Source organism: Vulpes lagopus, chromosome 4, assembly GCF_018345385.1.
Source record: "Vulpes lagopus strain Blue_001 chromosome 4, ASM1834538v1, whole genome shotgun sequence".
Classification (NCBI taxonomy): Eukaryota; Metazoa; Chordata; class Mammalia; order Carnivora; family Canidae; genus Vulpes; species Vulpes lagopus.
In genome coordinates, this window is record NC_054827.1 from 37,930,283 (window position 1) to 37,946,504 (window position 16,222).

Genomic DNA, 16,222 nt, shown 5'->3' on the forward strand with positions numbered 1-16,222 from the left:
GTCTCTGCATGGAGCCTGCTTCTCCCTTTTCCTATGTCTCTGACTGTGTCTCTCATGAATAAATAAATAAATTCTTTAAAAAAATTTCTTTTTTGCTTAATAAGGAACTTAGTATAGATACTGAATCATTATATTGTATACCTGAAACTAATGTAATGTTATATGTCAATTATACCTCAATTTAAAAAAGGAACTTAGTGGCTACTTAGTATTTAAATTTTTGCTTACATTTGCAATAATGTTTTTTGTACTAGCATATTTAAGGAATTTTCCCAAAGACACAGGTGCTAATCAAATGGAAAGCAATTGTAAGGTGTAGGAAAAGCACTTTAGGAGTATAAATTCTCATAACACCTTATTGACCAACCTGTCCCTCAAAATGAATGAATAAAAATGTGTGTGTGTGTGTGTGTGTGTGTGTATGTGTGTAATTGTTTGGAGTATTACATTAATAGAAATGATAATTAGCAGTTACAGTTTCTGTGTGTAAAAGCATCTTGCACATTGTAAATAGGAAGTAAAATTAGTTGACTGTTAGCCAACTAATTCTCCAATAGATCAGTCAGGTTTAGCATCACATTTTGTCACCCTCACATAAGAGGCCCCTGAAGGCAGAATGTAATTATTAGCACCTAACATAGTGTTACTCCAGACAATAGAATGTTCTCAAAAGTGTTTATTATGTGATGAATTATGCATATTAATTATACCTCAGATTGCCTTTCAATAATATAAGCATTTTTTAATTAGTTTTCTAGTGCTTATATGTGTTTTTGTTGGCATGTCTAGTCAGTTGAGTCAGACAGTTAATAGTTCAATATTTCCGCCGTTGCTAGCTGGGTTTGTAAGTGTACCACAACAGAAGGTTAAGTTAATTGTCTAAGACATAGGTTTTGATTCTGTTTACATGGTGACTGGATCCAAAAAAATAAATCTGATAACAGATGTGGAAAAAACAAAACTCAAAATAAGTTACTTTGTATTAAGCATGCTTCTGTCACCCTGAGTGAGAACTAGAGATGAATGTTTATGATGTTTGTGAATATATGTCCTTTAATGTAGTGCTCTTTAAACTTGGGTACATGAAAATTGCCTAATGGGTATGGGAAAACAAGTGGATTAAGGGAATCAATTTTGAGAAATTCATCTTTAGTACTTCTCCCTAAAATGATTCTACCCTCTGTGAATGCTCTTATGGTCAGAGTTTCAGGCTGTTTATTGTTTTTCACCTCTGCTTGACAATTGCCTTCTGCCACTTAAAAAAAAGGGGGGGGGGGGGCAGCCCCAGTGACTCAGTGGTTTAGCGCCACCTTCAGTCCAGGGTGTGATCCTGGAGACCCAGGATTGAGTCCCATGTCAGGCTCCCTGAGAGGAGCCTGCTTCTCCCTCTGCCTGTGTCTCTGCCAATCTCTCTCTCTCTCTCTCTCTCTCTCTCTCTGAATAAATAAATAAAATTAAAAAAAAAAGAATTACCTACACGTGATGAAATAAATGACAGACCAGTTTAATAAAAGGGGGGTATAGCTCTTATCTGTAATCTTATTTGGTACATTGCAAACGTGAAATCCTACAGGAATAGAAGGGGCAAGCAAGAAGCCTATTCTAAATATTGATTTTAGAGGAGCCTCTAATGAGGGAGATAATGCAATTTGTCAATATTATTTGAAGGCACAGAGAAGAAAATGGAAATAGATCACCATTATTTTAACATATTTTGAGTTTCTCTAAACAATTTGAAATTCATTTGGTTACTAGTTTTATCATTAGTTTTTAAGTAATGTCTTTTTCAAACATAGTCATTTTTTGATAATAACTTCCAGAGGAGTACATATTTAATTTTATATTTAAAAGTCTATTTGATCTGATTATCTGCATGAAGCAGCATTGCACTTGGAAAAGATTGCTATGGTGTTGATGGTGCCATAATTCTTCCTGGGTACAAATTTCACTGTCTCACTAAAGGAAATTGGAAGCTATCTAATTTATCCTTTGTACTTTTTATTTATTTTATTTTATTTTATTTTATTTTTAATTTTTATTTATTTATGATAGTCACACACAGAGAGAGAGAGAGGCAGAGACACAGGCAGAGGGAGAAGCAGGCTCCATGCACCAGGATCCCGACGTGGGATTCGATCCTGGGTCTCCAGGATCGTGCCCTGGGCCAAAGGCAGGCGCCAAACTGCTGCGCCACCCAGGGATCCCCCTTTGTACTTTTTATAATAACTAAAGGACCACATGTAGAAAAAAATCATGGGAGTTTAGAGATGATTGAACTAAAATACATGAACATCATAGATTGTAAAATGTGCCTCTCGGTGGAAGGGTGGGAGAGAGGGAGGGGAGGAAGAAAGAGAGACAGAAAATCTCAGGGATACACAATGCATGATAATGGGGAAAACATCAGAGAACCAGGTGTGGGCTGTCAGTGGTGCTGCTAAGCCTTGAATAAAATTGCATTTTATCATCTCAATGAAAAGCAATCAAAAGTTTAGAACAAAGACTTAAAAGTAAATTTAGACCAAGATACCTTGATCTCTGTAATTTAAGCAATTTACTTTTGCTTTCTCATTCTTAAAATTTAATGAACTTCAAATCTGAAGAATCATTCTGTCCTATTTAATCTCAGTGGAGATTTGGTTATTATCTACCTCCTGGGTTAAGTTGCAGGAATTTCACTTAAACAATTGATAAACTTCAAAGCAGTGGTATGTTGTTGTTGTTTTTTTTTTTATTTAAATTCAGTTAGCCAACATGTAGTACATAATTAGCTTCAGATGTAGTTTTCAATAATTTGTCAGTTGCAATAACGCACAGTGCCTTCCTCAATGTCCATCACCCAATTACCCCATCTCCCCTACCCACCTCCCTTCCAGCAACTCTGTTTGTTTCCTATAGTTAAGAGCATCTCATGGTTTTTCTCCTTCTCTGATGAATTCCCATTCAGTTTTCCTTCCCTTATCCTATGATTCTCTGTGGTGTTTCTTATAATCCACATATGAGTGAAACCATATAATAATTGTCTTTCTTTGATTGACTTATTTCACTAGACATAATACCCTTCAGTTCCATCCACATTGATGTAAATTGGAAATATTCATCCTTTCTGGTGGCTGAGTAATATTCCATTGTATATATAGAACATATCTTCTTTGTCCAGCATTTCCACTAGTGGACATTTACCCCAAAGATACAAATGTTGTGATCCGAGGGGACACCTACACCCCAAAGTTCATAGCAGCAATGTCCACAGTATCCAAACTGTGGAAAGAGCCCAGATGTCCGTCAAAAGCAGTGGTTTTCAACAAAGAGTTCATATCAGAGTCAGGAGTAGAGCATTTAAAAATGTTCATGTATTTTCTCAACTGGAAATCTGATTTAGTAGATCTGGGATGGGACTCAGTGATCAATATTTTTAAAGAATCCCTTGACTCATTTTGGTGTGTACCCTTACACTTTTGGTTGAAACCAGTATGGTGAAGACTATGTTTTCCCTATGTACCAATTCTGGAAATATTTCTGAAAATCAACCTATGGGTATGCTCATTCTTTACTCAGATATCTGTCTTCCATTTATACCTTTGTGTATTAGTTTCCTAAGGCTGCTCTAACAAACTTGGTGTCTTAAAACAACAGAAATTTATCTTCTCATAACTTTGGAAGCCAGAAATCTGAAATCAAGGTATCAACATGGCTGCACTCCCTTTGGAGTGTCTAGGAGAGAATCCCTGCCTCTTCCAATGTATGGTGTTTGCTGGCATTCCTTCACTTGTGTCTGTATCCAATTTCTGTATCCATCTTCACTTGGCCTTCTCTTCTTCTGTCTTCCATAAATCTTCATCTTCCATCGTCTATAGATACCACCCAGACCAGATACCCTCCCCATCTCAAGATATTAACTTAATCACATTTGCAGTCCTTTTGCTATATACAGAAATGTTTACAGGTTCCAGGGATTAGGACCTGGACATCATTGGAGGATCCATTATTTATCCCACCACAACTGGTTATCACCTCACTGCATATATATATATGAGTTGCTATGGGCCCATTAAGGTTGATTTATCCCCAACTATCAATTCATAGTCACCAAGATATAACAGCCTTTCATGACAATGTTGCCCAGAAACCTTGTTCTCTTGGAGCTAGACCAAATAATCCCTCACAAATTTATTCCTTAAATTAGGGATAAATTATTTTCCTGAGCTATAGACTACATCTCCAGTTTTAGCCATTTATATGGCAAGTACCTTTAGTTGTAAGTGGACTGAGGATATAGAATCAGTGTGGCAAACCAATCATGGTCACCAAAAAGGCATTTCAAGTATATGTCCTAGCAGCAGTGGCTCTTGTTGAAAGCTCATCCTTTAGAATATTACAGTGACTACCATTATTGAATATATTCTAAGAGAGGCACAAGCCTTGTTACCTTTTCACCTGGGCCTTGGCAAGCCAGCATTTACAGTGCTGTAAAGGTTGGTCTTGAGAGGAGAGAATGTAGTTAGTTGAATATAGCCAGTTGATTTCTGAGAAATGTGATTTTTGAGTCAGTTTATGAAATACAGCTATTGGACCTTGAGAGAAGTTAGTTAACACTGGACTTCAATTTTTTCATCTATAAAAGGAAGAATTTGTTTTATGATCTCTAAGGCTCCTGTCCTGTCATCTGTGAAATTTCATTTTGTTGTTTCTGTCAGGTTTAACCCAAATGAACAAGGGGTAGTGGAAGGGGGGGGGAGGTGAGCAGGGGGTTGGGGTGACTGGGTGACGGGCACTAAGGTGGGCACTTGACAGGATAAGCACTGGGTGTTATGCTATATGTTGGCAAATTGAACTCCAATAAAGAAAAAGAAAAGGAAAGGAAAGGAAAGGAAAGAAAGAAAGAAAGAGAAAGAAAAAGAAGGAAAGAAGGAAGGAAGGAAGGAAGGAAGGAAGGAAGGAAGGGGAAGGGAGGAAGGGAGGAAAGAAAAAAAAAGAAAGAAAGAGAAAGAAAGAAGAGAAAGAAAAGAAAAAAGAGAAAAGAAGAAAAGAAAGAAAAGAAGAAAAGAAAAAAGAAGAAAAGAAAAGAAAAAAGAAAGTTGGTTTGAAACAGGCTTTTAATGGGATGTGCTCTAGGGTGAGGTTCCACAGCCAGCAGGGGAGGGAGAGAGAGGGAAAGTCTTGGCTGGGGAAGTTGTGCCCAGGGGAGTGCAAGCAGGCTTTTTAAGGGGAGAGGGGGGAGGGATTGTGTGTCTGTACTTGATGATAGGTATAAGGCATATTACTGGTAAATCAGCATGGAGTGATAACTGCTTATGCCCTTATATGGGATCTGGGTAAAGTACGGTTCAGGTTTCCTGCATAGGTCCAGTCTCCCCCTGATGATGTATTGTTGGGTGGTCTGCTGTGATGGGAAAGTTCTGAGGTGGGGGCAACAAGGTGGAGGGTTGGCCTCCATTTCTTTGGTCCCTCCTGATCCCCCTTGATCCTGCCAGCCGAACAGTTTCTTGAGTAGAAATTAGAGAGTTTCGCAGTTCATCCCGACATTATTAGTAAAAGGCTTGTCCCTTTGCCATTAGTAGGCAGATACAAATATGATTTTTAACTTGGAGCTCTCTTGCTTGTATGATAGAAATATAATAGTAATGGATGAAACAGTTGATAGAAAAATTCTGGCAGTCCTAGGATCATCTTGGATATATTTCATATTACTATAAGCTACCTTTACTTGGGCTTTATGTATAGCATCTCCATCAAAAACTTAAATACTGTATACTAATAGAGTTCACTAAGACTGAGAGTACATTTTCGCTTTTAGGTCTTCATGCCATAGTTCCTCTTTTCTGAGTTGTGGTGCTTTGGAGACATCTCAGTGCATCTGACATATGGATCTAAAGTTCACAAGAGGTCACATGGGCTGAAGATAAACCCTTAGGCTCATCCACATTTAAGTGATAAGATGAGGAAGATATGAGTAATGGGGATTATCCAAAGAGGAGAAAATAACTGTATTATGTCACAGAAAATAAGGAAAAAAATATTAAGAATATCCAATGCTGCTGATAGGCAAAGTGATACAGGAACACTGAAAAGTGGCCTTGAATTTATAATGAAGCTGACACATTTATTGTGATCAGTTTTTAATGGAGGAGCAAGAATGAAAGCAAGTTGCTTGAGTTGAAGAGAAGACAATTAAGTACAGATATGAATTGCAGAAACTTCTCCCAGAAATTTGGCTACAATAGGGACTGAGGAACGAAGGGTGATAACTAAGTTGCAGAAGTAGGGTTCAGAGAAACTGGCACATGTCTGAGAGCTGATAGAAAAGAGCTAATAAAGGAAAAGAGGTATTACCACAGACAGCCTTTTGTAGATGTGGGATGTCCCTTTCCTTACCATCAGAAAGACAGAAAAAATGTATTTTAGGGAAGATGGCAAAAAGTTAGAGGCTTATGAATGAAGTGTCTCCTGAAGTTTGAGATGATGAATATTCAATGGCATTAACTTGTGCTCTTGTTTAATTTTCATTATTAGGGCTGAATTAGGGTCGGCTGTGAAGCTCAGGAGGATTACTCTAGGGGCTAGGTCAGCACTGCGTAGCCAACCTCCTTGACTTCAGGGATGGGTCCAATTATTATACCTCATCTTCCAGCCACATGGATTAGTCTGTGGGGAAGACAGGTGATCTAAACCACACCAGTTAGAATCTTTTCAAGTTGGAGTTAGGAGAAAGAACTCTTTTCTCTTATTATAAAAGAGGTAAATGAGTGTTGCTTATTGTAGACAAGTTGCTTGTGTAGTAAGGAAACAAGGAATGGAGATGTTTGGGGTGAAAAGAGGAGAATTGTTGAGAAGAGAGGAGCAGAGTTTTGAATGCCTGTGTCCTTGAGGCCAGGTTCATCCATGTCTTTTTTGATTTGGCTATAGAAACCAAGAGTTCACTCTCATGCTCAAGGTAGCTCTAGGTTAATGTCTGAAACTAAAGAAACCTTAACTAAGGTAGGGGATATAATTATGGAGAAGTCAGAGTAGGATTGCTCAAGAGTTTCAATGTTTCTTTTTGGGTACAGCAAAGAGGCAGGGGGACAAAGAAATTGAGGATATTAATAACAAGACTGGTTGATGTGGGAGACCGTGCACAAGGATGGAAGGGATGACTGGTGCTAAAGATAAGGGGAATCAAGGGAATTCAGTTCTTAACTAAGCTAAGTAGATAAAAAAAGGGGAAGTTGTGATGAAAGATATGTAGTGGGGATCCCTGGGTGGCGCAGCGGTTTGGCGCCTGCCTTTGGCCCAGGGCGCGATCCTGGAGACCCGGGATCGAATCCCACGTCAGGCTCCCGGTGCATGGAGCCCGCTTCTCCCTCTGCCTGTGTCTCTGCCTCTCTCTCTATCTCTCTGTGACTATCATAAATAAATAAAAATTAAAAAAAAATTTTAAGAAAGATATGTAGTGTTAGATGCATTTGCAAAACATCTTTTCCTTTTTTTTTTTTTTTTAAGGAAAATAGTGTCATTATAAAGTACCAGAAAAATTCAAGAAAATCCCTTTGTAATTTTGCAATGAAAAGGATAAGGAGAACATCCACTTCTTAGATTTGTCATGTTATAATATATACACTGGGAGGGGACTACAATATGGCAAGTTTGCTGAATTTTATAGGATATTTTATAAAAGATTTCTTTTTGCATGATGTACAGCTGAATAGGATTTTCTATTTTGGAACTCAGTACCTCATTAAAGAGAATATTCTCAAGGGCAAAATATTTGAAAAAACTTGTTCTAGGACCGAATTAAATGTATTGAAAATTTTTATGTGCTTAGATATCGTTTTCAAGTATCTGCCTTTAAGAATCGATTTTTTTTTTTATCTTTACTACAAGAAGCAAGCTCCATGCAGGGAGCCCAACATGGGACTCAATCCCAGGTCACCAGGATCAGGCCCGGGGCTGAAGGCAGCGCTAAACTGCTGAGCCAACGGGGCTGCCCCTGATCTGTCTCTCTCTCTCTCTTTTTTTTTAATAAATTTATTTTTTATTGGTGTTCAATTTGCCAACATCTGTCTCTTTTCAGTGCAGTTTCTCAGCTCACTCTTGCTTGGGGGTTCAAAATACTCACACAAGTAATGAAACACATTCAGAAAGGATTTGCCAGCAGGAGTCTCCAGGCTTGAGTTAGACTTCTATACTCTCTCTGCACTTCTAAATAAGTGTAGCCTCTTGAGACATTTAAACAGTGGGTTGCTGTAGTTCTTCAGGAAGTTTAGTTCTTCAAAAAGAATATCCAATCTTTGTCCTTCAATTTACCCCTTATTTTAATTTGATGTTCTATCAGTTTTTACATGTGAGGATGCATTCTACCATGTCCTGATAGTGATGAAATGCCTCCTAATTTTTATTAGCTTGGTAATTATCTAGTATTTAAACTGACTGTTATAGCCACCTTCAAAATTCCCACAGAATCTGTGAAAATACTGGCTAAAGATACATGGATTAAATCTTAAGTAATATAAAGTCTATAACCTAAATGTCTTTGTGCTGAATCTTTGGCAAGTCATATAGGTCTAAGTCCTTTTTGAAGAAAAACATTCCAGCATCATTATAATGTTATGAGGCAGTATTCTTTTCTTTGATACAATTTGTTGCAGTGGTTTTATATCTTAGAGATACATTTGTGTTTTCTTTTATATATAACTTACTCAAAATTAAGAAAGTAGAGATGTGGAATAGCATTTTCTTGGATGATTTTCATAGTGGAACAATTGACTTCAAGGATCTTATCGTATCTGGGAGAATCAGAGGCAATCAGGTTGACTTTGTCATTAGTGTTGCCAAGGCTCTAAGGAAGTTTTCTGTCTTTCCCCTTGACCACCTCATGCACACCAGGGTAACACTCATTAGCTATAAGCACAATTATGAAGTTAGACTGATAAAAACTGCATGAGTCATTAGTATAAAACTCTAAAATTATTCCACGATCATTCTCCATAATCTAGCTTCAGCCCCCCTCACATGTATCTTGCTCATTAAATTGTTATGAAAACAGTTATATTTATTATATCAATAAAAAAGATATTCACACTTCAGTATCCAAACTCATGAAACTATAAGACCGTATTTTGAATTAAAAAATGGAGTACACAGTCTAATTTTCATCATAACCTAATATTTTACTATGGTACAATGCAATACAGTGTTGTGTGTCTTATTTATAAAAGTCATTTTTTACTTGGTGCAAAATCTATTTTACAAAATGCTGCTTTTTTACCCTATGCTCATTTGTTTCACCTATGTATTCCTGATCTTTCAGAGCCAACAGAGTGACCAACAAGGGGCTTGGGAGTTGCTTGCTGACTCCAGTCAAACCTTTTGGCTTTGGTCATTTGCTGAATTAAAAATATTGAATAGAACTGAAAGAATATTCCATCTTATTTTCTCTTTTTACAGGCTTTGTACAACTCTATTAAGAATGAGAAGCTTGAATGGGCAGTGTAAGTACCTGCATGTCAGCATTTTAATAAACAAACTAGTTCTTTTCTTTCTTTATGCTTTAGAGGTGATCCTAGAGAAGGATTAAATATGCATGGCCAGTTCTCATTTTACACCAGTGTCTAATGTACTTTGTGTAAATCCTGAGAATCCCATGTCTTTTTCTTGGTACCCAGCATGTATTGGCTTTTAGTCTAGTGGCCTTGCCTAGAGACAATTATCTCTTTAACGTATTCTTTTTAAAAAACAGCATTCTAGAAGAAAATCTGATAAAACTACATCTATTCCAGAATCCAGTACCAATTATTTTGGTACCATATACTTGTTTTAATTCCCTCCTTCCTATCATCATAGTTCAAGGTTTTCCAGTCCTATTTCCAGTGACACTAATTATACCAAGATATTGATAGGTAAACTTGAGAAATGATGGATTGAATAAAGCTAAAAAAATTTTTTTAACTGCTGAACTTTCAGCAGTTTGTACAGTGCCCTTCTCCAAGAGAGGAATCAGATTTGCAATGTTTTCTGAACCTTTTCAACAGTATAATGTAGTGTTTCAAGGTACATTTGGGAGATACTATTATAGATAAATGACATCTAACCCTATGTAGTCTAACAGTAGTACTCTTGCGGAATTTTCACTGATCAATGCAACAATTAAGAATTTAACTTTAAAAAAAAAAGTTACTAAAGTTGTCCATAAATTAGATCAAAATATGTCTTTTAAATAGAACTGCATATGATTTTTATTTTTGATTTTCACTGATAGTAAGAATTCAAATATGTTTTTCTACCATGCGACGTAACAACAATCTGCAAATGAACTTAGAATCAGAATTTGGAGGATAAATCTTATTCCTTTCATCTGTACATTGGAAAAAAGTGGTTTAGAATTTGACTACATATATCTTACATAAAACAGGCCAGAATGAATTTAAACAAATGCTACTTAAACTGTTTCCAGTAACTGTAAGATTGTATGATACTATTTTAAATTAGGGATTTTGAATTTGAGACTAATATTTACAAGTACATGTGATATGTCTATATTTATATACATCATCAGACTCAAAGACAATATATCATTTCAAGGAAAACTTGTTAAGATAATAAAAAGAATTCATGGCCTATGCTCCAAGGTGATCACTTTTGGACTTATAAGTTATGAATAAAAGTGAGTTTCCTAGAAAAATTTCATAAATAATATACTTAGAATCTTGCTGAGATATTAAAAGCATATCCTGGGGATCCCTCAGTGGCTCGGTGGTTTAGTGCCTGCCTTTGGCCTGGGGCATGATCCTGGAGTCCAGGGATCGAGTCCCACATCTGCCTCCCTGCATAGAGCCTGCTTCTCCCTCTGCCTCTGTCTCTGTCTTTCTCTCTCTCTCTCTCTCTCTTTCTCTGTCTCTCATGAATAAATAAATAAAATCTTTTTTTAAAAAAAGGCATATCCTGACCTCTGTAGAGAAAATTAATCTCCTCTAGAGAAAATTAATAAAAATGAAGTATAAATATATTCATACTATGGGAGAGAATATTTTGAAGATTCCTTTATAAAAGTTATTTTAAAAGCCAGATAAATGTACCTCTGAGGATCTGTTCTGTAAATCTAAATTCTTGATGTAGTGAATTTGTTACAGTAGTTTTTTTTTAAGATCTTTATTTATTCATGAGAGACACAGAAAGAGGCAGAGTTATGCCCCCTCTTCCTATGTCTCTCCCTCCCTCCCTTTCTCTCTCTCTCTCTCTATGTCTCTCATGTATCAATAAATCAAATATTAAAAAAATAAATAAACTTAGCCTTAATCATCTGTCTGAACTTTGTCATTTCTGTTAATAGTACCAGTATTTCCCTACTTAGGGAATTTGGCCTCTGGTTAGATTTTGGCCTCTACATTATCTTTGACTCCTCCCATGCCACTTTTTTCACTGCTGCAGATTCGACTCCAAACAGCACCCTTCCTCTCCATTCCTACTGCTACAGTCTGATTTCAGGCAATCAGACTTTTTGTATCCTAGCAGGTGCATCCGTCTCCAGCCTCTTTCTACTACTTTAACCTTTTTGAAGCACTCCCCTGCTCTAAAACTTCACTTAGGCTCTTTACATTCTGTCGGTAATCAATCTTTTCTCCAATATTTGTCTTTACATAGCCTACATTTCAACTAAGTTAACTACTATGCACACATCCCCGTACTTGCCTCATGGCTACCTGCCTTTATGCTGGTATTCATGAAGCAACCTCTGCCTAGAATCCACATCTGTACCAATCTTTTGTGTTCAAAGCCTGCCATTCTTTGTAGCTGAGCTCCTAACTGGAAATAATCTCAGCTCTTAGACATCCATTTTACTTTATTTAATGATACTATCAGCTTCTACTCCTCATTATAGTTATTTGTAGGAATGTTCCATTACTGTAAGCTCTTTAAGGAAATGATACATGTCTGCATTTGTCCCTTTATATCTTCCTTTACTGAGTATAGTGCTTATAGGCAATGAAGTCTACATAAAAGGCTATGGAAAGAACAATAACGATAGTGCAAGGAATTGCATTTCCTAAAAGATCAGCCTACCATTGTATAGTTTAGACAATGGTTAGTGAGAAAGAAGATGCTTCTACAAAATTTGTAGGATAATGTATACTTGCTTGGGAGGCTACTTGATACGGACTGTAGAAGCTTAGAAAAAATCAAATTATGCAACTGTGGAATGTTATAAAATGGAGAGACTTAAGAGTTTTTAGTCCTTTGGCTTTCTAGCTGGATTTCATAGAGCACTAGAACTTCCTAGAACCTAGGAATACATCTAGGTACCACCCTAGGTGATCTGAGTAAGGAGAAAGAAGGACAATAACAGGGGCCCAGTTCTACATTCTAGAAGCATCATGCCTATTTCAGATGATCAAAGCAGCCTCACTTTTATCTTTTTTGAAATGTGTATTTCAAAATCCACAGTTCCCAGTTCTCACTGGTTCTCACTGTATCTCACTGAAATCCCAGTGTTCTCATTTCTTATATGAAGAAAATGAAGTTAAGAACCATTCATTAAGGGATGCCTGGGTAGGGTAGCTCAGTGTTTAGGCATCTGCCTTCAGCTCAGGGCATGATCCTGGGATCCTGGGATCAAGTCCCACATTGGGCTCCCTGTGAGGAGCCTGCTTTTCCCTCTGCTGTATCTCTGCCTCTCTGTCTTTGTGTCTCATGAATAAATAAATGAAATCTTAAAAAAGAAAGAAGCATTCATTAAGAAATCCAAAGTTACAGTCTAGTGACAAAGCTAGAATTTGTTAAAGTGTTGTTTCAAATGTTGCTCTGTAGGAAATGGCCATATGAAAGGGTAGTTTTATTTCCATTCAATCGTGTTTTTCTTGTAACTTAGACTGATTTAGATGAGCCACCTTTAGCTTGTGAATGTAATTTGTTGTCCTAAATTTGTTTTCCTTATCATTTTCTCTTTTATTATAATACTCCCTATTTTTTATTATTTGTAAACATTAGAGTCCTCCAGGAAGAAAAATTGTAATTCCCTATACTTACCTTTTAGATTTGAACTTATATTCTAGGGATCCCGGGATGGCTCGGCGGTTTAGCGCCTGCCTTTGGCCCAGGGTGTGATCCTGGAGTCCTGGGATCGAGTCCCACATCAGGATCCCTGCGTAGAGCCAGCTTCTCCCTCTGTCTGTGTCCCTGCCTCTCTCTGTGTGTCTCTCATGAATAAATAAATAAATCTTTTTTTAAAAAAAAGAATGTTTTGAACTTGTATTCTAAAGAAAAGGGTACTTTTCTGTCTTATTTTTTAAATACTTTTTACCTTGAAGTTGAAATTATTTTGTTTCCATCACAAAAAGATAAATCACAGTAATTCATTTTTACAGTGAATTATTCTGTTAATAACTTTAATATCCTAAAGCCCTAGTGAATTTAGATATATGAAGTTATTAATTAAGATGGTGTTTCTTTTTTTTTTTTTAAGATTTTATTTATCTCCAGGGATCTCCCTAAGGTGGTGTTTCTTAATAGTACATGTAGACAAAGGAAAACTTTCTTACTTAAATTATTTTGGATCAAGACATTTATATTATACTTTGATCTAAGACGTCCAAAAGTAATTTTGTTTTTTATTTCAGTTTTTATTTTTTTAATTATTTTTGAGTAATTTAAAAAGTATTTTCTCTTTTAATTTTGATTCCAGTGTAATTAACATATAGTCTTATATTAGTTTCAGGTGCATAATACAGTGATTCAGCAGTTCCATATTTTACTCAGTGCTCATAAGTGTTTTCTTAATCCCCTCCACCTATGTTATCCATCCCCCCACCCACCTGCCCTCTAGTAAGCATTTTCTTGTTCTGTATAGTTAAGAGTCTGTTTTGGTTTGTCTCTCCTTTTTTTTTTTTTCCTTTGTTCATTTGTTTCATTTCTTAAATTCCACCCAAGTGAAATAGTACGGTATTTGTCTTTCTCTGACTGGCTTATTTCACTTAGCATTGTATGCTTGAGGTCCATCCATATTGTTGCAAATGGCAAATTTTCATTCTTTTTTAGGGCTGAATAATATCAGTGTGTGTGTGTATACAATTCTATACAGACATATATATAGAATTGTATACACACACACACACACACACACACACACACACATCCCATCTTTATCCATTCATCTTTCAGTGGACACTTGGACGGCTTCAATAATTTGGCTGTTGTAAATAATGTTGCAATAAACATAGGGGGGGTGCATGTATCCCTTTGAATTAGTATTCTTGTATTTTTTGTGGTAAATACCCAGTAGTATGATTACTGGATTATAGAGTAGTTCTATTTTTAATTTTTTGAGAAACCTCATACTGTTTTCCACAGTTACTACTACAGTTTGCATTCCCGCCAGCAGGGCACAAGGGTTCTTTTACTACACATCCTCACTAACACTTGCTTCTTGTGTTTTTTAGCCAGTCTGACAGGTGTGAGGTAATGTCTCATTATGATTTAGATTTGCATTTCACTGATGATGAGTGATGTTGAGCATCTTTTCATGTGTCTATTGACCATCTGAATGTCTTTTTTGGAGAAAAGTCTGTTTATGTCTCCAGCCCATTTTTTTTTAAAGATTTATTTATTTATTTATTCATGATAGAGAGAGAGAGAGGCAAAGGGAGAAGCAGGCTCCATGCCGGGAGCTCGACACATCCAGCCCATTTTTTAATTGGATTTTTGTTTTTTGAGTGTTGAGTTCTACAAAGTCTTAATATATTTTAGATACTAACCATTATTAGAAATGTCATTTGCAAACATCTTGCCCATTCAGTAGGTTGTTGTTTTGTTTTCTTGGCTATTTCTTTTCCTTTGATGTCGCCCCAATAGTTTATTTTTACTTTTGTTTCTCTTGCCTCAGAAGACATATCTAGATAGATGTTGCTACTGCCAGTGTCAGGGAAATGACTGCCTGTGTTCTTTCCTAGTACTTTAATGGCGTCAGATCTCACAGTTAGGTTCCTAATCCATTTTGAGTTTATTTTTGTGTATGGTGTGAAAAAGTCATCCAGTTTTCTTCCTTAACATGTTGCTGTCCATTTTCTCAACAGCATTTGTTGAAAAGGCTGTCTTTTTCCCAACACACATTCTTTTCTGCTTTGTTGAATATTAATTGATCATATAATTATAAGTTTATTTCTGGGATTTTCTGTTCCACTGATCTCGGTATCTTTTTGTGTCAGTACCATACTGTTTAGATCACTACAGCTTTGTAATATAACTCGAAGTCCAGAATTGTGATACCTCCAGCTTTCTTGTTCTTTTTCAGGGTTGCTCTGGCTATCTGGAGTCTTCATGATTCCATACAAATTTTAGGATTGTTTTTTGTATTTCTGTGAAAAATGCTATTGGTATTTTGATGGGATTGCATTAAATGTGTAGTTTGCTTTGGGTAGTATGGACATTCTAACAATATCTGTTCTTCCGATCCGTAAGCCTGGAATGTCTTTCCATTTCTTCAGACCATCTTGAATTTCTTTCATCAGTGTTTTATAGTTTTCAGAATACAAGTCTTTCACCTCTTTGGTCAAGTTTATTCCTACTTATCTCATTATTTTTTGTGCCTTGGAAAAGGGAGTATTTTCTTAATTTTACTTTCTACTACTTCATTATTGGTGCACAGAAATGCAACAGAGTTCTGTACATTGATTTTGTATCCTATGTATTTACCGAATTCATTTATCAATTCTAGAGGTTTTTTGGTGTAGTCTTTTGGGTTTTCTATCTAAAATATGGTATCATCTGCAAATAGCAAAAGTTTTACTTCTTCCTTCCCAAATTGAATGCCTTCTTTTCTTTTTGTTTTCTGATTATTGTGGATAGGACTTTCAGTTCTATGTTAAATAAAAGCAGAGAGAGTGGATATCCTTTTCTTGTTCTTGACATTAAGAGAAAAGCTCTCAGATTTTCCCCATTTAGGATGATGTTGACTGTGGGTTTTCATATGAGGCCTTTATTATGTGGAAGTATATTCCCTCTAGCCCTACTTTGTCCAGGGCTTTTATCATGAATTGATCTTGGACTTTATCAAAAGCTTTTTCTGCAGATATTTTAAGATCCTCCTTTCTCTTACTGATGTGATGTAGTCCATTGATTTGCCAGTAATTAACCACCTTTCATCCCTGCATTAAATCTCACTTGACAGTGGTGAATGATTTTTTTAATGTACTGTTGGATGCAGTTTGCCAGTATTTTATTGATGATTTTTGCATGTGTGTTCATCAGAGAT

The 16,222-nt window shown here is 36.3% G+C and overlaps 1 protein-coding gene across 1 annotated transcript in view; it reads left to right on the forward strand.

Annotated features, from left to right (window-relative positions):
• The window catches only part of PSD3 (pleckstrin and Sec7 domain containing 3), a 569,820-nt gene that overhangs the window by 367,952 nt on the left and 185,646 nt on the right, over positions 1 to 16,222 (forward strand). The window contains exon 10 of the mRNA XM_041753212.1: positions 9,427 to 9,470. Coding sequence (XP_041609146.1) covers positions 9,427 to 9,470 — 44 coding nt within the window. The remainder of the gene's footprint in view (positions 1 to 9,426; positions 9,471 to 16,222) is intronic.